We start from the raw sequence: 27,943 nt of genomic DNA, 5'->3' as shown, positions 1-27,943 counted from the left end.
TGGATTTGTGGCACTTGGGTTTAATCGAAAAAATGGGGTAGATAAATTATATGAACAAATTTAATAAATGTAAACAAAGTTTGAATCCTGGGGACCTTACGTCTAGTGACGAATTGTCAAAATGCACTAGAGTCCAAAGTGGGTTTATTACAAGGTGTTATAAATGACAAGGTGAAGTTGTTCAGAGCAAAATGACATTTCTCGACTTGACATTTCTCTTCCGGGGGCTCCGGTATAAAAATCGGGGAGGGCTGGTGCGGGGTATTGAAATTTGTATGCAGAGAGTGACAGATGTCCCCCACAATGTCGCCCAGCAAAAGCGATAAAAATCAACCTTCTAAATACATTATCCTTGGTTTATTATACAGGTGGGCTTATCCCCAACATTTGACAGCCGTGCTGTAGAAAAATGAAAACGAAATGACAGGAGGGGATTCGATCATTTGTTGATGTATGCGTGTGGATTTCAATGGCTGTTTTGGTGAATGTGTCGTAGTGTAGGTGAAAAACTACGTATCACAATCGAATCCCCTCCTGTCATTCGTTCGTCCAATATGGCCTTCCCGCCAAACCTATAAGCCCACCTAGTCCCTATACCCACTTTGCTAGAGTCCACCAACTGATATTTTTAAATCCACCTTGGACAAACTCAAAAAAACAAATTTGACGTTAATTTGCACACGATCGTTGAATGGGCCGTCAAGCTGACATCAGCAGGTTCCACGCTGCTCGAAACTGCTCGATCCCGCTCATCCGTGCGCCGTTTCTGACGTACCGCGCGCCCAATCGGTTCACAAACAACAGTTTCTCGGAAACCGTGACAAAAGAACCGGCATCGATAGACTGTGCGTGTGGTACTGGCGAAAGTGTGTGCTGCCCCTGCTGTGTCCACGGCCAACCTTTGGCGGGCCCCGTGTCAGGACGTGAACCCCCCGTCCAGCAGCGTAGCCCCAATCAACCCCGAAGAGGCGAACGACCATCAAACACTTCCCCGTAAGTTGCGTGGGGTTAAATAGCGTTCCATGGCGTCACACGCCGTTCCCAGATTCCTGTGAATATTCAGGCATGGTGTGTGGTGTACGGGAGAAACGTTTGTCATTTTAGCATGAGCGTATGTCGCAGACGGTTCTACGAAATGTATTTAATTCCCCGGTTCCTGGCCGGCCCACGCCACCGGGCTGCATATCCGCATACACGCACACACTCATACATGGACGCACGGTCGGCATCACATCTGTGTGCCATTTGTATGTGGAGGCGACATTTGCGCGCTTCTACACATTTCCTCGGAAACGCCTCACAATGCTGTGAATGTGTATATGTTTGTGTGTGTGTGTGTGTGTGTGTGTGTGTGTGTGTGTGTGTGGAGTTCCGTTTGGGAACAGTTTTTGCCGAAAAAAGCAAACTTAACACCTTCATTTTCATGCTCATGCTTATGTTCTAATGTTCCCTCTCCTCCTTCCTCCCCATCAACCCCTCCCTTTCTTTTTTGACAATTGATGGTGGAAAATTTCCAGACACAGTCGGCTTACAGAGAAGACAACGCTCGGCCTTGAGCAACGCGAAAGCAAAAAAAAAGCGCGCAACTGCTTGGCGTTTCGAGATAGAAGAGTGTGTGTGTGTGTGTGTGTTCTCGACGGAACGAAAACAAGCGGATTTCTGGTGCGAGCGAGTTAAGAGCGAGCACCGTCGACAAGCCGGTCCGAAACGCTCGGCCGCGGGAAGAAGGGAAGGAACGGCATGGGAGACCTGCTCGCATTGCTAAATGAGATCAACAGTACCGAGACGGACATGGAGTTTTGCGAAGATTTCAACCGGCTGCAGCTTATCCTGAACAACACCAACCAGTTCGTCCGCTCGTTCGACCGGATCGTCTTTCACAGCGGTAAGCAATGCCATTTCCCTACGCCCGCTCGCTGACACGCTTAAATTTGACCGTTGCTACCTTCGCTTCCCCGTTTCCCCCACCCCCCCACCCCCCTCTCACCCTTTCAACGCAGGAAATGAGCCGTACATCATCGAGGTGGTCGCCCGGCTGCTCAAGTATCTGCGCGTCCAGAACTATCTCAACGAGGAGAACAAGGTGAACGCGCAGTACGAGCCGGAGCTGCGCCGGATCACGATGTACCTGCTGCTCAACACGGACGTCAGCTTCCGGTACGATCTCGAGCAGGACGCGCGCGTCAACCATCTGCTCAACAGCCTGCCCCAGCTGACCAAGTGCCTGCTGATGAACTGCATCTGGGGCCTCGATCTCGACCGGTTCTTCTACGAGATGCTGCGGTACGCGCCGACCTGGTTCTCGATGCGGTTTATCGACCAGGCAACCGCGAGCCTCGACTACGGCCGCCCGTACGAGGTGCTCGAGCGGGTCGAGTCGATGGTGGTCTCGATCTACTTCGCAATCTGCCGCACGGACGTCGACCTGCGCGAGGTTAACCGGGCCCGGCACGTCGACCAGCAGCGCACGCTCGGCAAGCTGTACGACTACGTGGTGGAGATGCTGCGCTTCTTCAACCAGCCGGACGTGACCAAGTTCGGGCGGTGGTCGAAGCTGCGCAAGCACCGCTACTTCGGCTTCGTGGTGAAGCACATGTTCAGCATGACAATGGCCTGCCTGGAGCGGTACTACCGCCGGCCGGCCATCCCGGTCGATCCGGCGATGTCGGTGTACCAGCTGATGGACGACCGGCACGTGCACAAGCCGTCCCCGGCCGAGTACTCGCCCGCGTCGGACGCGACCCTGCTCAAGATCAACCACTGTCTGCTGAACTCGCTCGAGTTCTGCATCATGCACGTGACGCTCGAGCGGTTCTGCTACTGGGCCGAGATCGACCTGTTCGGCGAGGGGGACGAGACGGTCACGCTGCAGCAGGTGATCGGCGAGTCGGCGTACCGGCTGTGCGAGGACCTCAAGTCGCACAAACACTTCCGCCATAGCATCCTGCGCCACCTGACGCAGTTCGCGCTGCGGCCGAAAACGCTCGCGGAAAAGGCGACCGGCCTGACGCTGGGTGCGCTGATGGCGCGCATCGACGCTGCCGGCACGGACGAGGACCGGCTGGTTTATTTGGGCGAGTTCCTGTCGCGCGGTGGGCGCGTCCTCGACGTCGCCGAGTGTCTCGACACGATCGAGCAGCACTGCCGCCTGCTCAACGGGGCGCACGTGCGCACGATGATCGAGTACGATGTGCGCGAACCGGTTGGGGACGAGCTGGAGGACGAGGAGGACGAGGAGGAGGAGCGGGACGAGCTGACGGACGAGCGGGTCAAGCTGCGGGAGCTCATCCTGCGTGCGGTGGACGGGCTGCCCGCGTCCGAGTTCGAGCGGCTGCTCTGCTACACGCTCGACACGTTCGGGCCGGACTTTAGCCGGTACGAGCGGCCCGACCTGGTGCCGTCCATCGTGCAGCTGGTGAACCGGCTGGCGGAGCAGCAGCAGACCGTGCCGAACGTGCAGCAGCTGCTGTTCCAGTCGCCGGGCAAGTTCTTCGACCAGCTGGTACGGGCGCTGTACGCGGGCGGGACGGGCACCTCGCAGGAGCGGCTGGCGGAGGCGGTGGTCGCGATCATTGCGCAGCACAAAACAATCGCCAAGCGGTACATGCGCCCGCACCTGGCCGCCCTGCTGACGGACGAGTTCGAGCTGTGCCGCCAGCCGGCGCTCAGCGTCTTTGCTAGCCGGCTGTTTGCGTGCGGCCTGTTCACGCCGGTCGAGTTCATGCGCCAGTTCCTGGCGAAGGGTTTGGCGGAATCGTTCCAGAAGAACAACCGGCCGGCATTGTACGAGCTGATACGCCTGTACGGTACAATCTGTCCCCGGTGCTGGGCGACCGACGAGCCGAACGACGGCGACGATGCCGCGTACGAGTCGGGCGAGCCGAAGCGGTCGCTGATGCGCACGGTCGCCCGGCTGCTGGCGGACATCCTGTACATGAGACGTTACCACATGGTCCTCAGCGAGAAGGTGCGGGAGGTCGGGCCGGATCGTGCCACCATGGTGGCGGCCGCGCTCGAGCAGCTGGTCGCCACGCTCCGGCAGATGCAGAAGCAGTTCCGCGACGCAGGTAAGGGACCGCAGGACGCATTTCGCATCTCCCGCACACACTGCTTGTAACACATCCACCATGTCCTTTTCTTCAGACAAGATGGAGTTTCTCGCGCGCATGGAGCATGAGGTGGACGCCAGCACGCTCTACTACATCCACCAGTTTCTGTATTTGGAGCCACCGCCGCCGGAGGTGGACGATCTGCTCGACGGCGAGTTCGACGACATACCGCAGCCGGTGGAGAAAAAGAAGGAGCAACCGAAGCAGATTGCGTACGAGGCCTTTATGTATCGCACTTCGCTCAACCCGTTCTCGGACGAGAAAGACATCCTGAGTCACCTTCTGATGGTAAGAGTCTGATTTATAATGTTTTATTTAATTTTAAAACAAGTACTTCTCACACCCACTGATACAAAGTTACTGTTTGAAGAGATTGGTCCCAATAGCTATTTGTATCATGTTTCCGCTGAGCAATTCAACTGTTCAAGTCGCTAAACAGAGGCCTATACTCTATTCTCAAACTCGGTTTCGTGCCGATTCGATAAATATTTGGCTCAATTGCTTCTTGAAAGTTGTATTTTTTTGTGTGCTTAAAAGTCTAGTCGTGAAAATCTAGAGCATTCCAGTGTACATTGGTCAAACGCCTGTATAAAAATCGATAAACCAACTTTATTGCAGGATAACATCATCATACATCATATCTTAAAATAGATATTTTAACTCAGTTAAATCCAAAATATTTCACATTTTCTGCTTAAACTTACTGAGATATAGGCCATCAAAGTACAAGCTTCGTGCTTTTTTTTTGTTCGAAATTTGAGCTATTTTTCGACCAAATAGAAACCATCATATTTTAGTAAATGATGGTCAGGTTTTGATAATCAATGTGTCGTCGGAAAGGTTTTTTGTCATAATTTTATGTTACATCTGAATATTTTGCAAAAAAATAAGGTTTTTAAAGTTCATAAATGATTGAACACTAAATATCACTTTCATTTTTTTTTTCATTTTAAAGAGTGATTTTTGAATGATTCGACTCGACCTCAGTCGTGGGTCGTATATCATACGAAAGATAAACTTTTTTCCTACGTTTTGTCGTTGAAATTAGCTGCGACCATCCGCGACTCCGAATTTTTTAAACTTGTGTATGAAAAGAGCGCAAGCGATTATGAAATGTTTTGTTGTAGGATTAGAGGCGAAAGAACTCCGTTGGAGCCAAAGCCTCTATAAACTATTCCAACAACAACAATTTTGTTGTAGGAGAGCCACCACCACCAGTATCCAACTACTTGTCATAAACGGGTGTTTGAAACGTACAGGCATAAATATTAAATCTGAGCAGAGTTAAAACAGTTTAAAAAAGGTCGTAGGATAGGAATCAACTCTTTTCAAAACCAACCGTGCAAAACTCGGCATCTTTCTGGTTTTACTTCATTGGACTTTAATGTTTACTCTGTATTTCGAGTGAACTAGGCCTTTTTTTTAAATATTTTTTTTACTTTTTTTCTACTAAATTCAAAACCAACCTTGTCCATTTTACCAATTTGATTCAGACCAAATCCTTCGAATTCTTTTGGTGCTATCCGAGCTTCAGTTTTTGATCATCAATCATCTAAGGACCAGCGAGATCAATGATGGTTTCCTCAACTCTTTGATAACATTCCTTCCTTTTTATCTTTGTGGATACCCATGCACCAGACTATCTTTGGATGTAATTGAGTGTAATATCTCAGGTGTAATCGAAATGTTACTATCCGTGTAGTTTGGTCTTTTTCGACTTTTCTTTCGTCTCACTTTCTTTCGTATTCTAATACTAGTTCTGACCGAAAGTAAATATCAAATGCTCTTCCAACAGCTCTAAATATTTCGTACATGCACGATGAAGAATTTAGAAAATTTCAAAAGAAATTAATTTTACATTTAATTGCAATCATGTCAAACGTACTGACGGTAAACCTACACATGAATGTGGTTCTTCGTATGTCGTGTCATGGTAAACGGTGAATATCATAAAAGAGAAATTATTTGAACGAGTCGCTTACTGCGAATTTTATTTTAAACATTATAATAAAAAAACAATAGAGTCAACTGTTAACAATAACAATGGTAGAAATGAGCGGTTGAAAATGCAATAGGGGTGAAATTTTGAGATCAAATCTCGGGGACGATTTTACAACACGCCAACAAGATTGGAACGCCAGCAAAAACGATAGGGAATTTTATTACTTACATAGTTATTATTTATTTATTTAATTATTCGTTTACTTATTTATTTATTTATTGTTCAGTAGGAACAGCCCTTACGTAGTTGCTAGTAGATGAACAAACAAAAACGAAACGTGTTTCTCATAGATTAACATTGAGTATTTCTCTTTAATTTTGATTATCGCTCAGGCAAATGAGTTCGACACTGAGAGTCGTTTAATAGTAAAATTGTTGCCAAGCGAAGTTGAATGTGAATGTTGAATAATTGTGCAGAATTTTGTGGTATATTGTGGTTATGCGGGTTTCCACTGAATATGACTCTTTATTTTGAAAATGTTGCTCAGCTTTTTTATATATTTATTTTGTGTAATTAATTTAACTTATACCACTATACAAATTTGTGTTGTTATTGTTTAAAACTGAAACCATTTTCTTTGAGGTAGGCAAAATATCGTTCTCCAGGGTTTTGAAGTCGAGAGCGACTGGCTAGAATTTAATTACATGCGTAAAGTTATAATACTAGATGCACTTCTATGGAAACCACCAAAACTGTTTTTTTTTGCTAAACAAAGCTACTTAAACGACAAAGTAAACCCTTTAGTTCCTTGACAATTTTAAGTTCGACGTTGAGATAACGCGATTGAAAGAATAGAGTACAATCGTTGGCACTACATTTTGGCTCTAAATCACCAATGTTTGACACCATGTCACACTTAATAAGAGGCATCTATTTTTGTCTGTAAGTCAATTGCTTTATTTCCAAAATTTAACTTAATATCTGAAACTGAGTTTTCCAAAATTATTGAAATTAAGTTAAGTAGTTAATAATTTCTTTGTTAGAATTTGAAATGTAACCATTTGTATTGAAATTATAATTAATTATTGAAAATTAATTCATTTAAGTTAAGCTTATGCCATTTTTGTAGCTTTAAGGTGTAATGGCTTTAAAATTCATTATTTTTTTCACAAAAAAAATCAAATTATCTGATTTTTACACGGCAAGAGTCTACAATTGTTGACTCAGAGAGAAAAAAATGTCCGTAGGAGTCAAAAATGGATGCCTTGGAGCCAACATTGCCTGTTCAAAATGGACGACAAAAAGCTAATGCTGACACTGTTAGCAAATTAGGCCAATAGTTAAACCAACGTACAGCAAATTCCCGTGCTAAAGCTGTTTCTTATCCCTTTGTTTTTGGCCAGGTATTTCCCCGCTGCATACTGCCGGAGGTGCTAGCGCTCGCCCGGGACAAGCGGGTCGGTACGTACATTCCAGCGATGGCCGACCTGGGACTGACGCACATCCTCAAGGGCTCGAGGCATGGCGGCCTGATACGCCACTGCGCCAGCAACTTCATCGCCTGTCTGCTGCAGGTGCTGCTGCCGGCCCAGGTCAAGCGCGGTCGCGGCATCGACGAGGCGTGCCAGAATGCGATCCGGATCGTGCTGCAGCATCTGAGCACGCTGGAGCCGTGCCACGACCGGGACCAGGTACGGGCAGCGTTGAGCGCCGATCTGGCCGAGCTGTACCGGTACGTGCGGACGGTCGCACCGTCGGTCGACCTGCTGGACCAGCTCAAGGCCTGCCTGACGGACGGGTGCTGCGAGCAGGAGGAGCGTAACGACGGCGAGGAACAGCAGCAGCAGCAGGAGGAGGAGAAAATGGAGCAGGAAGCGAAGGAGGTGGAAGAAAAGGAGGGAGGGACAGAGGATATGGACACGAGCGAAAAGAAGGAGCAAAATCCGTAACGCGAGCAGCGGGGCGGCATCAACTACTACGGGTTTGTTGTGTGATGGTCCGAAACAGTGCTGCAAAATGTCACTGTCGATGTCATAAACAAAAAAATCCATCAGCATCATGTATTCAATATTGATCAGCAGAGCTGATACTCAAAACGATTGGTGTGACCAATGCATGTTTCGTGACGGCTTTGCGACCAACGCCTGGTCAGTCACAATGTCATGACTTTTTTGTTGTTGCTGTGATCAATTCTGCAAAATGTCACTGACATGACTATGTCATGACGCACTTTCGTTGAGTATCAGCAATGAACATTGTTTTCGTTGGTAAACATCTCGTGATGCTCGTGACATTTTGCAGCACTGGTCCGAAATGTGCGGCGAGAAATGTGCCCCCCACCCCCTTCATCCACTCTTCCACCCCCTGGAAGCCTCGCAAACAAACCCGCTCACACATACACCACATGTGCGAGAACACAGACAACTTTTATGCTTATCATATTATTTTTGTTTTACTTTTTTCTCACTCTCTCCCTCTCCCTCTTACTTTCTCTTGCGTAAGGGAAACAAAAAGGAATGAATTCACCAAAACCTCACAGAGGGGGAGAGGGTTGAAGTGGTTTGAACAAAACAGGAAGAGAACTTCGCAATCGAACTCCAAAGTGAACGAATACCACTACGCACAAATGAACTAAAAAGTCAGAAATAAAACGAAACCACGTGCGAATAACTTGAACAATATAGTGCTTTGTTTTTTCTTCTATTTTAACTTTTTGCAACATACATCATTTCATTGAGGGGGGGTTTACCTTTTTTTATATTTGGTTTGCTCGTATCTCGAATGCTATCTCTTTAACCTCGCTCCCCTGCCCTCTGCCCTAGAGTTTAGCCCGTTTAATCCGGGATGTCATTTTTATTATTTTTATAGAACAGAGAGAGAGAGAGAGATAGAGACTGAAACAATGGTGGGAGGTGGTTGGTATCCTTCACAGGAAGAAGCTTTTCAGGGAGCGGTGTCTGTGCCCAAAAAGGACTGGATTTTCGCGCGACTGATGCAGCATTTTCCATGTCACTTTTAAATTTTAACATTGTTTTTCAACACGTTCAAAATGTTATTCCACATCGCTCTGATCTATCATTTCTATCAAAATAATTTTTAATTTCTTCAGCATGAATTTCAACACTTCATGGGTCTATTGCCATCGTTTTTTTAAACAGCGGTTTGAAGCCGCATCTCATCAAGATGTTTACAATGTTTTCAAAATTGTATTGTATTTCATTGCTCCTTTCAAACCACCTTAAATTCAATTGGTAGAAATGAGTAATGAAACAATACACGCGTTTGAAGTCAATTTCCACCGGGTTTTCCAAGCCATTCGCTTATGTGCACAGCATTTATTCATCGCTTGCAAGCTGTGTTTCAACAGCTGTTACGCGTTACATTTGCATCACCATAAAAATCCAATTCTTCCAAATGATTTGCAACCCACCACAACGAGCTGTCAAACTCAGTCCAGCTTGTGATTGTGTTTTGAAAATCATGCGAAAGCACTGAAAAAAGTTTTGTGATGCAAATGCAACATTTGCCATCTGCTGAAAAACATCTCGCAAGCAATGAAAACAGCTGTTGTTGACATTGGAAATTGATGCAGCAAAAACCCTGTATTGTGGTTTTAGTGAGTGTTTTATTTGTAATTAATGTAAACTGATGCAAGTCATTTTCTAATTTGCACATAATTATTCACCAAGATGTTTTTCAACAGCTGTCCAATGGTGTATTTGCTTCATGATGAAATTTCAGATTTAACACACGATTTTCAAACACATCACAAAGAACTGTCAAACCTCAATCCAGCTATAGGCGTGTTGAAAATCATGCTGAAGAAATTAAAATATCAGTGCGGCGTATAACATCTTGCACATGGTGAAAACCAGTGTTTTCACATTCGAAAGTGACTTGGAAAACCCCAGCAAAGACATGTACAACAGAAAGCGAAAGAGAGCGAGATAACACGCGGGAGAGAGAGAGCAGCGAGGGAGAGATACAGCTATTGCTTAGTGTATACGCTTCTAATCTATAAATTGTCGTCCTCGTGTTGGGTGGGGCGGGGGAGAATTTGTAAAATAAACAAAAAATCAGATCGCTTCCTATAACAAACTTTACTGTCCAGCGCAGAGCCATCCTCCTTCCCGTGCCCTTAGAGAGAGAGTATTCCTACCGAGCGGGTGTATGTAACAACAGCCTGCTTCCTATCTATATCATCCCCCTTTGCCCCCCCTCCACTCGAAGAGCATAAACAACAACAACTACGACTAATCGGGACGCGATGATAACAACGCGATTGCGTGCGTGCGTGTGTGTGTGTGTGCTGGGTAGAGCGGAGCACACAGGAAGAGGTCCCCCGGGTTCAATTAAGCATCTTCCTTTTTTCCCTTCCTCTTCTCGCTTCGATTAAGTAAACACACAGACACACACAGCTGAACGGAAATATAAAAAAAGAAAACAAAACAGCCGCCACGCATCGCCCGCCCACCCCCATCTTACGAGATGGTGCAGTCCATGTCGCCGTGCTTCGGCAGCTCCAGCACGGAGGCGACCGCCCGGGCCATGTACGTCATCGTGCCGTAGCTGCCGCTCGGCGCACTGTCGTACAGGTGCTGGCAGATGTAGGCGGCCCCGCCGCACAGCAGCAGCCCGGCGGTGGTCGTCTCCCGCACGTCCTTGTTCTTCGCGCAGCACAGCATCGCGTCGCCGTGGCTTTTGCGCTGATCCTCCAGGAACAGCTGGTTCGCCCGGTGCACCAGATGCTCGACGTAGATGATCGTGCCGATCGACGCGAGTATGTTGTGCTCGGTGACGAGCGTCAGCACCATCAGCGCCTCCACCACCAGCTGCCGGTACTCGGGCTGCGGGATCGTGTTCAGGGCCGTCTCCACCTCGAGCGCAAACTTCAGCTCGTTCGGTGTCATCTCCTGCGTGAGGCTCTGCGGCAGGATGCGGCCCTCGATCGCCAGCCCGGAGCAGCGCTCCAGCACCGTCCAGACGCGCGGGTAGAAGTCGCGCGGCACCCGGTTGAGGGCACCGTCGAGGCGGCGGCGCCGCAGCCACTGCCCCTGCCGGTCGTCGATCAGCGAGCCCTCGGCCGCCTCCGGCTCGCCGATGCCGATCTGGCTCTTCTTGCTCACCCGGCTCGACTTGCAGCTCACGATCGAGATGTTGCCGCGGGCGACGCTGTTGATCGCGAACTCCTTGCCGCTCAGGATGTGGTGCAGCAGGTTCTTCATCTCGAACGGCGACAGGTTGAGCAGATGCTCCGATGCCTGCTCGCCGTCGCAGTTGAGCGTGCGGGACAGCTCCTTCGCCATCACCTGGATGATCAGGCCGACGCGCAGCCGCAGCATCTCGTGGAACAGCTGCGGCTCGGTGCGGATGAACATCGCGAGATAGACGAGCAGCTCCTGGGACAGCATCGCGGTACTCTCGTCGTCCCCGTACGCCTCGTGGATGACCGCGCGCAGCTCCATCTCGGGCAGCGGGGCCGTTATCGTGTGCTCGCTGTTCGGCGGCATGCCGACCGTCACCTGTGCAGTTGCGGGGGAGAGGCAGCGATTAGTGAAGATATTACAGGCTGAACGGCAACCCCCTTTCGCTTACCTGCTTCTGGCGCACGAGCAGATCGGTAACGGCCTTCGCTAGGTCCTCGACCCGCTTGCCGAGCATGCCGGCGGTGTGGCGCACCAGGCCCCACATCTTCTGCTGGCACGCCTTCTCGTACAGGCCCTTCAGCAGACCGCGCACCGTCACTACCCTGCCCTCCTCCAGCATGCCTTGGGAAGGGGAATCTTCATTAACGCCCGCAGTTAACTCTATCCAGCCAGGCCCGTGTGTCCCCCCAACCAACAGCATTACGGTAGCGGAACGATCGTGCAGCAGTAGGCGGCGTTGTGCGCGCGGCAAGCAGAGTTAACCCCGACCCAACCCGGCGCCACCGATAGAGGCAACGGCAGCAGTGGGTGGGTGGTTGGGCGCGCAGTTTGCAGAAGCAGAAACCGGTGCGATGTGCGGACAAATGCAGGACGAGGCAGGCAGCAAGGCAAAGCAGCATTATCACCATAGCCGCCGGCACCAGACGCGGGACGACGGCACAAGCACACAGACACACACATACATACACACACACACGCGTACACACAGGACATGGAACAAGTGCAGCAAGGGCAGGATGGTGGGAAGGTAAGATGAGGCAGCAGAACGAAACGTCAACGTCAAACAAGTAGGGAAAGAAATATAAATTAGTTAAGCAGCAGAAACATCGCACGACGACGACAACGAGAAAAAGCAAACACATATTTATCTAAGAAGATACATAAAGTGTGCCAGCCCGTGTTATTGTCCTGGTAGCAGTTGTGTTCATGCTTGGTTGCAATGTTAACTTTACTTTAAGTAGCGCAAAATGCGTTTACCGCCACGTTAAACAGTTTGCTTGATCGAAGCCACGTGCATTTCAGTACTTGTTATTGCACTTTTAATTCTTTAGTTGAATTTATCTGTCCCGTATATTCAAATTAGTATTAAGTACTATCTTCACAAAGGAAAAATATTAGGGAAATTCCATTGATTAGAGTGCAAAATGTGTTATGTTATTTGTAATTAAACAATTCCAATGATAGGTCAAATAAAAAAATAATAATAATTATGCTACAAACAAACAGCCAATTGAATGCTATAGTTAAAACGTTTACCGCATGATGTCGCTATTACAGAGTTTTTGCAAGTCAGAATTAAGTGTCAACAAACCCTTAGCACTAGCTTAAGATTCACTGAAAAGTTGATTTTTTTTTCACCAAAACCATTTCACAGGCAGCTTTTTGCAAGGAAAAATAAAATGTTGACAATTGAAACATTTTGTGATAGTTATTATTGCACCGAAATGCATGACAGAACATTATTTTGACGCAAATTATGTCTTCATTCGTGTTCCAATACAGTGGAACCCAGTGGCGGATTTATCCATCTCGGGACCCTAAGCGAAGGATCTAGATGTTCCCTTAAAAGTCCGAACATATGTTGTACACTGTTCGCATTTTTATGAATATCTTTTTAACGGATATCAACTACATAATCCTGAACTCGTTAGGGATTAATTTTTATCCGACCGTTTATATGGCAGTTATGTCATTATTTTCTATAGTCTATTGGTGGCATCGCGAATAGAAGTCGTCAATATAAACGACAGCTGCTCGATTAACAATCGTAGTAGACTAAGAGCATCATGTTCTCGAGCGCGGTCAGAAAGGTTTCGTCAGATTTGGACAGTGCCCATATCTCAGAGGCGTATGGGAGCGCACCGGTACTATATAGGTACAGTACAGTCTCAGCTTCGTCCTTCGCGACAGGTTCTTTGAGGTGAACTGTAATTTCAGACTGTAGAATGAACGTCTTTGCTTACAACTCATCAATGCTATTGTCGGAACTGACCCTTGATCCAACATAGGTGAATTCTGGGACAACTTTAAAAGTACGTTCACCTATCTATACTAGTGTTGGGTAAATCTGATTCAGATTCATGAATCTGAATGAATCTTTGAAATGATTCAATGAATCTGAATCCCGGTTGCAAAGATTCATGAATCTAAAAGATGCATGAATCTCCAAATATTCTTGAAACACTAAAGATTGATGAATCTCTAAAGACTCATGAATCTCGAAAGATTCATGAATATTAAAAGATTCGTATCTCTAGGGATTGATGAATCCCATGAGATTCATACATCTCAAAAAATGCATAGAGCTTGAGCTTCTTCTTCATTCATTCTTCTTTTTGAAGCAACAACCTACATGGTCATGCCAGCCTACACAGGCTTTCGGCACTTCGGCGAGACGGTCCATGCGCGACTTAAATCCGCGACGGGTTTAAGATGTTGGGGATGTTGTTTGGTCGCGATCGCGCAAATTAACTATTTTGCAAATCATACATATCTAAAGATTCATTAATCCCTGGAGATATATGAATTTTAATGGATTTATTAATCTTTTAGATTCATGAATCTTTGAAGATTCATATAACTTTCGAATCCTTGGAGATTCATTAATCTTTAAAGATTCATTAATTTTTGAAGAGTCGATTCGAGATTCGAATCACTCATTACTGAAGATTCATATGAATGAATCTCATCGAAAGAGTCATGAAACCCAACACTAATCTGTACCTCACGCCTACGTAAGTTTGGTACTTACGAAGGTAGGCTTCTGTTACATAGGAGAGCCGCAGACCAATGATGCTTATATGATCAACGTATGCCAGGATTTGGGTTGACTTATAGAAGATGGTTTCCGAAGTCTCCACCCTCCAGTCCCATCCACTATTGTCCCATATTAGAAATCACATTTCCCCAAATTATTTTCTTTAACATTTTCCCGATTTTCCCACTTGAATTACTGAAAAATAATAATGTTCAACCATCTTTAATCGGTTTGTCTCTGTGGCAGTGTTTGTTTGTTTCAGTTGTGAGACATTTCCTGCTAATCTTTTCTTCCAAAATAAATCAGTTTCATTACAATTGAAAGTTTGTTTGTGGTAAATATTCTACATCACGAAGTAAGAGTTCGAAAAATGCATTCGCATCAAATCTACGACACACTTGTAGACACACGAAACTTCTTCAAGTGGCAGTAATTGATATACCAATTATATGGGGTTTCCAGGGGATCTCATAGTTGTGAGTTAGTCTCATAGTTTGACTCTTTCTTATGGAAAGTGAATTCCACATGATGAAAATGGACTCTATGGCACGCTTTTTGGACGAGCTCCTTGGAATTTCCTATTGGATTTGTGCAACAAGGGTGCTGTAGAGTCTAATTCCCATTATATTAAGTTCATTTAACAAAAGAAAAAGTCAATAAAGTGTCCCACAACTATGAGAACTCCTAGAAAACCCTGTACATACCAATGCGTTGATCAAATATTAGTTTGCAGATGATTTGGAAATAGTGTTAACTTAGGGAAGTAACTTTCCCTGTGTATTGAAAAAAGGTGCGTCTATATCTTTCTCTCGGTCCCCTAACTTTTTGTCCTATAATTATACGAAATTATACTATAATTTAATCGTGTTTATGTTATTCGTGATGTTGGGGTTCTCCTTGATGTAAAACTGCCAATCAATTATCATATTGCGTTCACCATTAACCGTGCCAGTAAAGTGTTAGGAATGATCTGTGCTATTGCAAATGATGTGCTTCATTCCTTGAAGCTCTCTTTACTAAGCTAGCAGTACGCCCCATTTTAGAATTCCATAGAATTCCACTAAACGCACCCACTCGCTTACTTCGACGCCGTGAATTTCTATTCATTCCGTAAAGAAGTAACTCATCAGTTGTTATGCCAAAGAAGAAGAACAACAGTAAAGAAGCAGATCGGAAATGTTTTGCTTAAACGCATAGGCAATTATTATGCAAAGTCAAAAAGCCTACAAGGTTAATCGGCTTGTTAGAATCAGTGTGGATTGAATTGCACTATACTGATTGAATTAATAGTTCGGAACAGAAGCAAATAGCATCTAATAACCTCAGTCCATAACAAACAATTGCTCTACCGTAGAGTCTATTTGTCCGATACACCAACTATCCAATAAATTATAATTATATTAATTATTCAAATGCGTTCGTTGAAGATGCATATAGAAGGCTCAAAGTGTCTATGAAAATTAAATTAAAAAAATGACCCAACACATATCAAAATGTATTCATTGCCGCACTTCAGCATTGAGATCTTCTTCTATTTGGCGTAACGTCCTACGCGGACATGCCGGCCTATACAAAATTTCGAGACTTAATTCATTACCACACAGTCGGATGTCCGGTTAGATTTTAGCTATTTGTTGGTTAATGTTAATTTTATATTTAAGTTTTCCTACATTTAGCCACCAGTGGTAGCTATTTGTAGCCTAACATAAAATAAAGTAAAATAAAATATAACACACATTTATGCTCAATTATATGGAACTTCTCTCCCTGGCAATGATTTTATATTAAACGATTCTTAGTTTCGAAATTTGCATTACCCTGAGCGATAGTTAATTTTGAGACGGCCAAAGAGATTGTTGCACAACATTCAAACAATAACTCTTTCATCATTCAGGGCATGAGCGATAATTAAAATTAAAGAAAAGCTCAATTTTAACAATTGTGAACTTGAATACACATTGTCAGCAAAAAACGTGTCAAATACACAAATGATATTGCTCGTTATGCGAGATTTTACTCGTTACGAGAGGTATTTGCTGAAGAGAGGAACGCAAAAAATCACGGCATTAAAAAACATTAAGCACACAATCTGCTACAAACAATCATGCGCTTTTCAAACCCAAAGCGAAGCGTGAAAAAATCAACGTTTTTATAGCTAGAGTGAATCTTGAGCTAGTGAAACTGGCTTGTTAACATTTAATTCTGGCTTTAAACATAGAAAAGAAATTTAGAAAAAAAAAGATCAAACATAAAAATATTCTAACCAACGATAACCTTTTCTGGCAATCGGTTTTGAGACAGTGATTAATGTACAGCACACATAAAGCTAATTGCCAATCGGTGTACGGAGCAAGCACAAGTTACGCACGAAAACAATAAAAAACCCAGGCGAAACTGATTTATCTGATTGCAAATGTAATAACGTGGAGTTATACATTCAGCAACAGAGCATGATGTTTTAAACATTCCCTCTAAAGCTCTCTGCGTTTCACATCGGTCAGATGAATCAGTTTCAACCCGCGGCTGGTAACTTCTCCCGTGAGCCACACCCCCGCGTGCATCGCGCACAGCAACATACCGGTGTTGAAGTCGAGCCCCTGCGTATCGACCAGATGCTGCAGTATGTCGCCCTGCTCCTCGAGATTCTCCGTCTCGCGCAGCATGGCAATCAGCTCCTCCACCTCGGTGTTCTCGAAGTTGGTCTCCGTGGTGGGCCGGTGGCGCGGCAGCGGCTGAATGTGTATCTTTGGCACTGCGACACAAAAGCAAGATATTAGCCATTGGGCGTTGTGGGTTGTGGGGCCGCGCGTTACTTACTGGCCGCAGTTGCCGACGTTTGGATGTGCAGCTTTTTGCCGTCGTCATCGAGCGACACACGCTCCGTACCGTACCGCGGTTGCTGCTGCTGCTGCTGCTGCTGGGCCTGCGTGTTCGGGGAAGGATCTCGCGATGTTGGCGAACCGCCGGATGGCCCGGTGGTCGCAGCACCAGTACCAGCACCAGCAGCGCCAGCAGCACCGACAGTTGTCTGGTTCGGCTCGAGCCACTGGGGTGTAACGTGGGACAGGCGTCGCTCGGTCACATTACCCTCCATGCCGAGTGTTTCCGCTGCAAAACGCAGGGTGAGGAAAAGAGTTTAGGCATTAGGTTTAGGGTTAGTCTGATACGGCAAGAGCCGCAGGCGCGAGCTACGTACAGTCGACGTTGATCGAGCGCGTCTTCTTGATCGCACCCTTGACCGACATGCGGCGGCGCAGATTTTTCGGCCGCAGGCCGGACGACCGGATCGAGGTGGTCGACGCCCGGTGGCTGAACGAGCGCAGCAGATGCTCGTCCAGGTACGCCTGCACGGCGGGATTCAATTCTGCAAAAAAAAGGAGAAATTTATTTAATGCCAACTTTAGAAGAGGATTTTTGGGGGGAACGTTGCGCGAACACTTACTGTCCGGGTAGCCGTCCTCCTGGCTGCCGAGAAAGCTCAGATCCGTGATGGCGGACGTGTTGATAAAGTCGCCCAAATTGCCAAGGATGACGCGCGTGCCGCTGATGTAGCCCGACTTGAGCTTCTTCATCGTTTGGATCATTGCCAGCGGTACCTTGTTGTTATCTGGAGGGCCGGCACGTGGGCGCATTTGTAGAAGGAAGTGGAGAGCAGCAACAAAATGCAAGAATGCCCAAAAAGACAGCGGAATTAGTAGCTGACGCAGTTTAATGTGGATCATGCCGATTTGAAGGAGTAGTTAAGCATACACGCGCTCTCTCGCAGGGAATGTGAAGAGGGGGCAAACATGCAGAGATAGATAGCGAGTACCATTGGATGTTATCATTGTGCGAAAGAAAGGTTGTTGTTTAGATTACTGGGACTAGGAAGGTACGAAGAGAGGCCTTATGGTTAAGCGTTGCACAGTCTGGAGACGTTTCCATGTTAGAACTTTTGTTCTCCCTAACACACTACTAGCTAACCATGGAATGGGAAAATAATAAAGCAACACATACACTACATACACAAAAGCCACACGCGATCAAGATGTTGTGATGTTTTTTTTTCTCCAAATGTTTTACTGCACATCATATAAAACAAACATTAAAAGGAATGATGATGGCAAGCTGCACGTTAGATTTGTCACTATAAGGCCGGGCGTTAGACAGACAAAAGCCAAAATCTTCTTGCAGACACTTGGTTAGCCTACCGATGCACTACAACGCTGGTATCTTCTTACAGAGGCATGCGTCATGAGATCACTCCCGAAATTGGGACAGTTACTATCACACAAAACCGTACCGGTACTCTACAACTTATCTTTCAACAAGCACCACGGCGAGTTGGTTCGAGATGGTTCCATAACACATTTAACATTAATTCCGAACGTACTTGAATAGAAGTTTTCGCCAACGGCACCACTACCGAACGTACAGGCAGGACACAACGAATCTCCCGAAAGCGCACACACACTTTTTCGCTCAGGTAGCTGGAAGTCTAGCAGCCTTCAGCGAATCTTTTTCGAACAATCCAAGCTATCCATCGCTGGATGGACAACAAAAATATTTGCTTGCAATCTTTCCAACAGGTGACGAGCGGCCCAAGTATTCTGGTGGTATATTATGCATTTCCTAATACAAGAACCCATATTTTAGGTATTATTTTGCTCAATTACGAAGACTCGGGATGTGGGAATACAAAAAGATTGGCGAACTAACATATGGACAGTGTGAGCTAACCTATTAAGAAGCTTTGTATTGCAGGCCTTCGACATCTCGATTCTTTTAATCCTTTTATCTAAATCCTTTTATCGTACATGTAATCCTTTAATCTTAGTTTTGATTTTTAGGGAGGTAAATTAGTCTTGTAGAATGTGAGATTAAAATAATTTCAACTTGGCTACAAACGCTTTCAATGAGTCATACACATTGGATATTAACTGATTTTTATGAAGGTATGACTACGATAAAATCAGAAGCGGCTCCAATCGGCATCAAAGATGTAACATTCCTAGGTCGGTGTCGTGCAGAGCCGTTCGGAGCAATCCAAAGCCGACTGAAGCCTCTGGCCGGCAGTTGGAGGCGTTGAGATCGTCAAAAATCGGTGGGACCGACCGCAGACAAGCCGCGAGTCTACCCAAAATGTTGCTATAATCCGGGATTTAATCAAAATCTATTACGCATGCGATTTAATGTTTCTTGGGAGTCTCGGTTGCTCTGTACGTGCGTGTAGAACAAGTGTGTTTGATGTTATGGGTACATAAATGTTAGTGTGGAAAAACATAGCAACAAAATGATTGTTCTTCGCTGGAAAACTTAATACACTCAGACAAATTGTAATAACAGATGTTTTGGTTTGCAATTCTTTAAGCAATTCTCCAAATATTCTTGCGGGCCGTATCCAGAATCGACCCGTGGACCACCAGTTTGACATACCTGCACTACGTGAAAGTATGTGTGTTTGTGTGCGCATTTGCTTAAGTTACTGCCAATTGTTTCACTAAACAATCCAACGCCAAACAAGCTCATTAAGCGATCGCTCCGATTACTAGCATTATGGTAGGGACGGTGTCACAACGGATGCCCTTCCCAATCCGCAACAGGACAGGACAACAGACACGCGTAAACGTAGACGCAGACGAATAGCATGGGACACAGACATGTGTACACATAATGCAAAGCCGCATGGGGGGGGGGGGTTTTCTTTAATGATTGTAACGTCGATCGACCTCTAATCACGTTGCTGCACCTTGTTTTTAGTTCGTTCTGCGAGTGTAAGCCAATCCGATGCAATGTGAGCGGAGAGGTATGTGGTGGATGATTAAAAAAATAAAAAATAAAAAAAGCGTCGGAAAAATGAGCACCGCCAGAACTAAACTAGGTAGACAAGCAGATGTACCGAGTGTGCATACCGAGAGCCGAGGACATGAAGCATGAAAAGGCATCGATGAAATGTGTGGAGTATGGGGAGTATGACAAATGTTCCCGATGCATGCCCTGAATGGTTTGTTTTAGTGATGGGAGCGCGGAATCGGACCTATCCGAATCGGATTCCGTCTTCGGAATCAATTCCCGAGCCGATTCTGATTACGGTACCTATTCCGGAGCCGATTCTAGATCCGATTCTAGATCTGATTCCGGATCCTATTCCGGAGCCGATTCCGGATCCGATTCCGAAGCCGATTCCGGAATTGAATCCGAAGCTGATTTCGGAGCTGATTTCGGAGTTGACTCCGAATTCCAAATCGGAATCGGCTCCGGATTTGGAATCGACTAGGGAATAACAATATGCTCTGGAAACGGAATCAGAATTGACTCCAGAATTGGAATTAGCTCCAGAATGATAATTAGTTCTTGAATTGAATTCTTGAATTCTTTGCGGCTATCAATACGTAGCATCATTGAATCCAAACGCCTATTCTTATGGAGATTTCAATTCCGGAGCAATTCCGGCTCCGTTTACGATTCCCGAACCGATTCCGATTCCGGAACCGATTCTGATTCCGAAGCCAATTCCAATTCCGGAGCTGATTCCGAAGCCAATTCCAACTCCGGAGCCGATCCCGGAACCAATTCATTTTTCCCATCACTAGCTTTGTTTGTGAGTGCTTGATTTTCTGTCCTCTTTGCTTTTTGTCTTTAGGTTTTTTTGTGGCATTACCTTTGTGCTTTAGCAAGCTAACCATTATTTTGAGGGGTTTTCGAGGGGAGGGTGGAGTGTAACATAATTACCTAAGAGCCAATGGGTGGCCATCAGTGTGATCGTAGGTCGACCGAGCAGATGGCGCCAGCTATAGCTAAGGAACGCTAGTATGTCGGTGAAATTGCTCGCCAGCAGGGCGGGATCGCGCGATGTATAGTACTCGTCGTGATCGAATATCTGGTGTGTTGTGACCCAGCACATCCCAGCAAACACACACACACACATACCCAGCCCAGCCCAGCCAAGCCAAGCCAAGCCAATGGCGGGATAGATGGCAATCGATAGGGTGGGTTTGCGGGGGCGAGACAGTGAGTTGATGGCAGAGATGTCGGGCACCAGGATGAGTGGCGGGTGGGTGTAGGTGAAGGGCAGGGTGTAGAGATTGCATATGTGTGTATGTGTGGGCGTAGTTTTGCAGCAGTGCAGCAGGGCAGGTGCGATGTTGGAGGGGGCCATCATGATCATCACCACCACCACCACCAACCGTGACCGCCATCATTCCCGTCATCCGTGGTTCGTGTGCATTGCATTTTTGTTATTATTTGTTTTTTTTGAATGTGTTGTTCAAAAATGTTTGACGACACGACATGGGAAGGGGGGGGGGGGGGGGATTTTAGCGCGAAAAGAGAAGAGATGGAGAAAAAAGAGAAACAAATGAAAAAGATTTGCCAATTATTGAAAAGGTGACATATTTTGTGAAGAATGCAACAAAAAAAAACACACAAAATTGCAACTCCGTGACGGGCTACAATCCTTGCAGATGAATGTATGAGAATCAGCAGCTTTCCCGTAGCGAAAAAAAGTAGTTTGGAGCTCAAAATTCCACGCGCTCTGTTGTTGGGTTTCCTTTCTTTTTTTTTCTTTTTTTAGAAGTGTATTATGGAGGGAGTATATATTTTGTTTGCTTCTGTGTCTGTTAGTGTGTTGTGAAAAATTTCGACGATTTGTTGTTGTTGTTGTTGTTGTAAAGGCCAATTAAAACGACGCAAGAAAGGGAGGCGATACAAACAGCCCAAACGCTTGTGCTGTTGCGCTCCTTCTCCAGCGGGTGATTGTGTGTTTTGTGCAAAAGCAAAAGGGGTTGAGCTAACACATACACCCTACACCTTGGTGTGCAATTATTCCCTCTGCCAGATGCAGAACACATCATTATGCGCTGTGCATCGCACAATCACTGTACAATCGCTCGGTAAAGGGTAAAACTACGTAAAAGGTGATCAAAATCGTTAATAATCAAAACATAAATACACAAAAAAAAACAAAATCATAATATTTAGAACAAAAAAAAAAAAAACAAAAACTTCACGCATTTGTGTAACGGGCATATAAGAACGGGAGCTTTGGTATCAAAAAAAGGGGGCTTGGGGGGTTTCTTTTAGTGAACAAATACAAACACTCAATGCAATGCTTTTACTGAAGAAGAAAACCAAAATAAAATCAAATAAATTAAGAAAAGGAAAAAAAAACAGCAACACCACTTACTACGATAGCCAACACTACAAGAGAAAGGAGAAACAAAAAACGGAACACACAACAACTAAAAATCTACTACTAAAGGGGTGGGAGGGGGTGGCAAACTACTATGTACAGGATGCGTGGGCCGCGCACGCAATGGGTGTAGATGGGAAAAAAGGATCGAACACACTACCGGACACACGCTGGATAATAATGGTAAAACAGAGATAGTGGGTGTGTTTGTGAAAGAAAGTTTGTGTGGGGAAGCGAAGGGGAGAGACAGAGAGAGAGAGAGAGAGAGAGAGTGAGGGAGGCAAGACGGGTAGAGTAAAGCGTTGGACCGACCTAGATGTACGGTTTTCAGCACCAGCGTCAGCAGCGGGCGGCCGAGTAGATTCTGCCACGCTGACTTCAGAAAGTTGATCTCGCCCTTTAGCAGATCGATCATGAGCTCGTTGTCGGACGCGATATAGAATCGGTTCACGTCGGAGAACTGGTGCGGTAGGATGGTAGAAAGGAAAAAGAAACGAAGAAGAAGTAGTAGAAGCAGACGAAGAGCATATATATATATTGCCAAAAAAAAAAACCCTCGCACACACCGTGGGTGCAGCAGCTTAAGACGAAACAGATGGATAAAGTTGTGTAAGGTCGGCTACATACAAAAAAAAAACAAAGCCGTAACTGGGAAGCACTGAGGGAGCTGCTGTGCTGTTTTTGTGTGTATGTACAGAGACCCTACACCACAAATCGGATCAGGGCTCGGCTGATCATCAGCAGGCACTCAGCCGATAAATTGCATGTCAGTTCTAATGGCCTTACTTCACACGATGTTTGGGTATATGTGTGTGTGTATTTGTGTTGTTATTGTTGTGTGTGTATGTGGTGGGTTAACCTCCCAGACGTATCCCACAACTTCACTGTAGGTGGAGTTTCATCCCGGTTGCTGCAAAATGCCATTAGCAATGTCATAAAAACAAATCTGACTGAAAAAAAAAATCCATGTCAGCGTCACGTACTCAATTGTGGTGCCCATAGGTGGTACTCAAAACGATTGGTTTGACTTGGAACGATTGGAATACTTGCTTCGTACCATTTTTACGACCATCGCTTTTTTATTCTGTGCAAAATGACATAGTCATGACACATTCCTGATGAAACAAAATCTATGTCAATGTCACGAGCTCTACTGTAATGATCAGAGGTGAAGCTCAAAATGTTGTTGCGACCATCACATTCTTGGTGACATTTTAGCAACTAAAGCTTGGTCAGTCATAACATGACATGACTTTTTTTCAGTTCTGCAAAATATCACTGACATAGTCATGACAGGTTCCGTCTGAAACAATATCATGTCAGCGTCACGAGCTGTGATGATCAGAGGGGATACTCAAAACAGTTGGCGCGACCATCACATGCTTGGTGACACTTTGTGCAACAAACTCTTGGTCAGTCAGTTCGACATTTTCTGTCTGTGATCATCACAATAGTCATATGACGGGCGGTGCTTGCGAGTGGTCCCATGCAACAAACTGAGCATGCTTACTCGCTCTGTCTGACCCGACAAACCATCAAACCAGACCGAGCGAGAAAGTATGCTCATTTTGTTGCTTAGGACCACACTTCCAGTATATTCTAAGAATGTCGTGATTATCACGGACAGAAAATGTCGTGACCGAAGTGAGTGACCAAGAGTTGGGTGCTAATAAAATGTCACTAAGTATGTGATTGACCCACCAACTGTTTGAGTCTCATCCCTGACCATCACGGTTGTGTATGTGAGCTGACTTCGTTTCAGTCATGAGTGTTGGTGACTGAAACAGTGGCGTTTGGCAACACTGGTCACAGTGCTCATTGATCAAGCTACCACGGATATGTTCATTGTTTTCGTTAGTGAACATCTCGTGATGCTCATGACATTTTGCAGCACTGCTCACCCCTAATGAGTGAGCAGGTGCGTGACACCCGCGTTGCGTCTTGTTTTGTTATAAAGTCCTATGGAAAAGAAAAGTTAACCAAAAAAGGGCTGGCCAAAGAGCCTGGGCCAGCACCTAGCCGCCTCATACCTGTGGCGTAAACGCAAAGATGCGATCCTTGAGCGAGTACAGCTTGCTGGTGCTGAGTATGCCGACGTCGCGCGACTTGCGCCCGGACAGGCCCAACTTCTTGTTGCGCCCGAGGTACGTGTACAGGTGGCTGAGTACGCGGGCGGGCTGCACCTCGATCGGGGCCACGTCCGCGATCGTTTGCACCTGGATGCCGTGCTCCGCCAGCTTGTCCCGTATGTCGTTGTCCTCCGCCAGTATTACCACCTGCACGACCACGTCCGGCTTTTTCTGGGCCCCGAGTCGGCGGTTCAGCGGATCCAGCTCGCCGACGGCAAGGAAACCCTGTCGGACACGGATCAGAAAAAAGAAAAGTAAAAGCCAAAACAGTTAGCAAAGGGCAGGACAGAGGAAAAACAAAAAAAAAACACGGGAAGACGTTAACGTGACGCTTACCTCCTGCAGCAGCTTCCCGAGGATGTAGAGCGACTGGCCCCACAGGAACGGGCAGCGGCCGACCACGACGCGCTGCTGGCTGCCGGGCGCCTGGTACTCGGCCGCCACCGCCTTCTCCGGCACCGCGTACAGCTCCGGTATCAGCTTCATGCCCTCCTCCGTCTTCACCAGTATGTCCTCGAGCTTTTGCGAGTACTCCGCCACCGCCTGCTTGTCGTTCTGGAACGCTTTGTTCAGTATCAGGTAGCAGAAGAACAGCGGCCACTCGCACTCAATCTTCTCGAACATGCGCAGCTCCCACCGCTCGTAGTACAGGCGCGTGTTGTCCTCCTTCGGCGTTTTGTAGCCGTCGCGCAGGAACCGCTTGCAGCCGTACCGACCCTGCAGCCGCGTTATGATCGCCTCCTGCGTCGTCTCGATCAGCTGCGGGTCGTCGCACGCGAACGCGGGAAAGCCGACCACCGACAGCAGGCCCGCGTCCAGCTCCTTGCTGTTAGATTCGCGCGGCAGCATCGACTGCAGCACCGCCTGGCACTTATGCGCCTCGTCCGCGAGCACGTGTATGACCGAGCCGGAGCCGCCGCGCGCCCCGAACAGGTCGAGCTCGTTCATCGCCTCCAGGGCCGCCTTCGCCATGCCGATCGAGCTAGCGTTCAGCTCCGGCTGGCCGTGGTTCGACTTGTCGCCCCGCTCCCAGATGCCGTAGTCCGGGATGCAGTACGCCGACTCGATGTAGAACACCAGGTTCTGGATGAACGCGACCTCGTCGAGCGAGAACACGATTTGCAGCCCGGACGCGGTCATCTGTGCGAGGATGAGCAGGTAGAGCGAGATGGCGTCGATCTGCAGGTGGCCCCACTCGCTGTCGCCCACCACGATCTGGCCGTTGCGGCTCGAGTACTTGGCGTGCAGCGAGTCGAGCGGGTTCTGCGACGTCTTGAAGCGCTCCACCTTTTCCTTCTGGTTCATCATCGCCATCAGCAGGCCGCGCATCAGCTTCACGCAGCACTGCTCCAGCTCGTACGCCTTCGCCCGGTCCTCGTCCTGGTCCGCGATCTTCTTGTACGCCATCGACAGCCCCCAGACGGCCAGTATGCAGTACACGTTGTCGCGTATCTGTGGATAGAGAAAGAGAGAGAGCGACGGAGAGAGATGACGGGAGCATAATCAATTGGTGTCGATTCCGATCAATCAACGCTAGTGGCGAAACAAAAACGCTACCCAGGCGTGCTGCGTTTGGGGGCTGGCCGGGAACAGCCCTGTCACCGGTTGCTGGTGGCGCATGATCAGCCGATGCACGATCCGCTGGTAGTAGTCGAGGCGAACCCCGGAATTGCTTCGGCTACGCATCCTGGCCGCTGGAAACGAGAAACGCTGGAGGAGCCTGCTGGTAAGCGAATCGGGCGGATAGGCTGTCCTCTCGTTTCACTGACTCGTGGGATGATTCACGTCACCCGACCACTTGGTCGACTCCAAAAAAAAGGTTGGCTAGGTTTGATTGTAGCTTCGGTTGATTTCTTTCTTGCACACGGTCGGCGGCTGGCCACAGGAAGGTTGATTGATTTCGGCAACTTAAATCGATTCGTTTGGGTAAAACAAGTAGTAGCACTTTTCGGAACACTGTGTTTTTCCTTTTTTCTTTTCGAAGCACGGAAGGGGGTTGGGGGGGGGGGAGTAATGAGAGAAGAACTCGAGCGAGCGAGGGGAAATTTTCACCCGTACCCGTCTCGAGCTCCCGACAGTACGTGATTGCGTGCGCGCGTGTGTGTGTGTGTGTCGACTGGCGAGACGAACTTTTCCTTTGCACGGCGGAGGCGGCCGACGTTCGCACTGGCACGAGAATGTCACTTGAATGTCAATTCAATCAGAAAGCACCGACCGAACTCGCGGCGGTGTACTCGTCAGCAAAAGGGGAAACGCGGGGTGTAACGTACGGCTGGGAAGATGGTCAAGGGCGTTCGCACATGGTTTGCGTCCCACCTCCGGCCCGGCGGAAATTCGGATGGAAGAAGAAAGCAACGGAACCGGACGAGCACTGTGCTCGAGTCGGGAGATACTGGTCCACTGGCGAGACCCGCTGGAGGATTGTGCTCGGTGCTGTCGGTATTGGTCCAACCCTTCTCCCTCCCTTCTCCCTTTGCAGTCTGTTTTCGTGGTGCTAAACACAATCCTACACCTGCTAGTGCAATGAACGTCATCCATATCGTGGTCCGTTTTCGTAGCATTGTTTTCGTTTGCGAAGCGTTTACGAGGCTTCGTTGAAGGATCGTTGCATTCGAGCTATTCGTTAACCTTCGTGTCAACAGATGAATACGGGCGGTGGCAACGCTCATCGGATGCGATTTTATCGGACGAGATTTATATGGGATTTGACAGATAACGTCGGACGTGCGATTTCGTCGTCCGACGTTATCTGTCAAATCCCATACATAAATTTGACAGGCCATCCGATAAAATCGCATGCGAAAAAGCGTTGCCACCGCCCTACAGTAGAACGTCGATTATCCGGGTAGCTCGGAACCGAACGGTTGCCGGTTAATCGATATCCACGGATAATAGTCCAATAAATATCAAATTCATATAAAAGTTATAAAATTCACTGGTATTACAAAAAAATTACTAGGATTCATTCGATTAATCAATATAAGAATATAATTGTCATCACAACTAGCTGGTTTAATTAGGTTTAACAACTATTCATAAACAAAAATGAAGTTCGCAAACAGCACAACACACCAGGAGGCTACACAAAAATAATGTTTACGAACTTGACTATCGCTTTAAATGTTCGCCACTATTGAGCGTATGCGAACGCAGTAAACACAACCGTTGCTGTCGATTGCCAATGCTCAACTGAGGTTTTTATTCCAGATTCTATTTCAAGGTACAGTAGAACGTCGATTATCCGGGGGCGGATTAACCGGCGAGTGGCTTAACCGTGCGCATAAATGTGACAGCTGATCAAACGTACAGGGAACATTTGCAGCGATAGTCAAGTGGGCAACCAGATTTTTGTGCAGCTCTGAGGTGTCTCAGGGTATTTTCGAAATTCATTTTTGTTCATCAACAGTTG

General features: G+C 46.9%; 2 protein-coding genes across 5 annotated transcripts; one reads left to right on the top strand and one right to left on the bottom strand.

Annotated features, from left to right (window-relative positions):
* The first annotated feature begins 733 nt into the window (after window positions 1-733).
* LOC120959245 (uncharacterized) lies at window positions 734-8,732 on the top strand. Its single transcript, XM_040382512.2, has 5 exons — window positions 734-993; window positions 1,518-1,885; window positions 2,001-4,067; window positions 4,144-4,397; window positions 7,455-8,732. Exons 2-5 carry the CDS (start codon window positions 1,741-1,743, stop codon window positions 7,998-8,000), a joined length of 3,012 nt encoding a protein of 1,003 aa, XP_040238446.2. The 5' UTR covers window positions 734-993; window positions 1,518-1,740; the 3' UTR covers window positions 8,001-8,732.
* On the bottom strand, window positions 8,719-27,105 carry LOC120959224 (probable phosphorylase b kinase regulatory subunit alpha). 4 transcript variants are annotated; one of them, XM_040382487.2, is made up of 10 exons: window positions 26,092-27,105; window positions 24,871-25,986; window positions 24,436-24,759; window positions 22,718-22,865; window positions 17,678-17,842; window positions 17,432-17,599; window positions 17,053-17,343; window positions 16,814-16,987; window positions 11,647-11,858; window positions 8,719-11,573 (listed from the first exon to the last, which is right to left on the bottom strand). In XM_040382487.2, the coding sequence occupies exons 1-10, from the start codon at window positions 26,218-26,220 to the stop codon at window positions 10,533-10,535; spliced, it is 3,768 nt and encodes a 1,255-aa protein (XP_040238421.1). In that variant the 5' UTR covers window positions 26,221-27,105; the 3' UTR covers window positions 8,719-10,532. The 4 variants fall into 4 exon arrangements, with proteins under 4 accessions (XP_040238421.1, XP_040238437.1, XP_040238413.1 ...); XM_040382503.2 differs by having other exon boundaries at window positions 11,647-11,819; XM_040382479.2 differs by lacking the exon at window positions 22,718-22,865 and adding an exon at window positions 20,947-21,094 and having other exon boundaries at window positions 26,092-27,102.
* Window positions 27,106-27,943: the final 838 nt, after the last annotated feature.

Source organism: Anopheles coluzzii, chromosome X (assembly GCF_943734685.1).
Source record: "Anopheles coluzzii chromosome X, AcolN3, whole genome shotgun sequence".
In the NCBI taxonomy this organism is placed as follows: domain Eukaryota; kingdom Metazoa; phylum Arthropoda; class Insecta; order Diptera; family Culicidae; genus Anopheles; species Anopheles coluzzii.
This window is presented reverse-complemented; position numbering and strand designations above follow the sequence as displayed.

Bases quoted from the DNA above. Each gene is read 5' to 3' on its own strand.
- LOC120959245 (XM_040382512.2), top strand. From the start codon at position 1,741: ATGGGAGACCTGCTCGCATTGCTAAATGAGATCAACAGTACCGAGACG. The intron at 4,068-4,143 runs GTAAGGGACCGC...CCTTTTCTTCAG, and splicing joins GAAGCAGTTCCGCGACGCAG to ACAAGATGGAGTTTCTCGCG. The intron at 4,398-7,454 runs GTAAGAGTCTGA...GTTTTTGGCCAG, and splicing joins TCCTGAGTCACCTTCTGATG to GTATTTCCCCGCTGCATACT.
- LOC120959224 (XM_040382487.2), bottom strand. From the start codon at position 26,220: ATGCGTAGCCGAAGCAATTCCGGGGTTCGCCTCGACTACTACCAGCGG. The intron at 25,987-26,091 runs GTAGCGTTTTTG...CTCTATCCACAG, and splicing joins CCCAAACGCAGCACGCCTGG to ATACGCGACAACGTGTACTG. The intron at 22,866-24,435 runs GTATGAGGCGGC...CTACCGCACCAG, and splicing joins TCTTTGCGTTTACGCCACAG to TTCTCCGACGTGAACCGATT.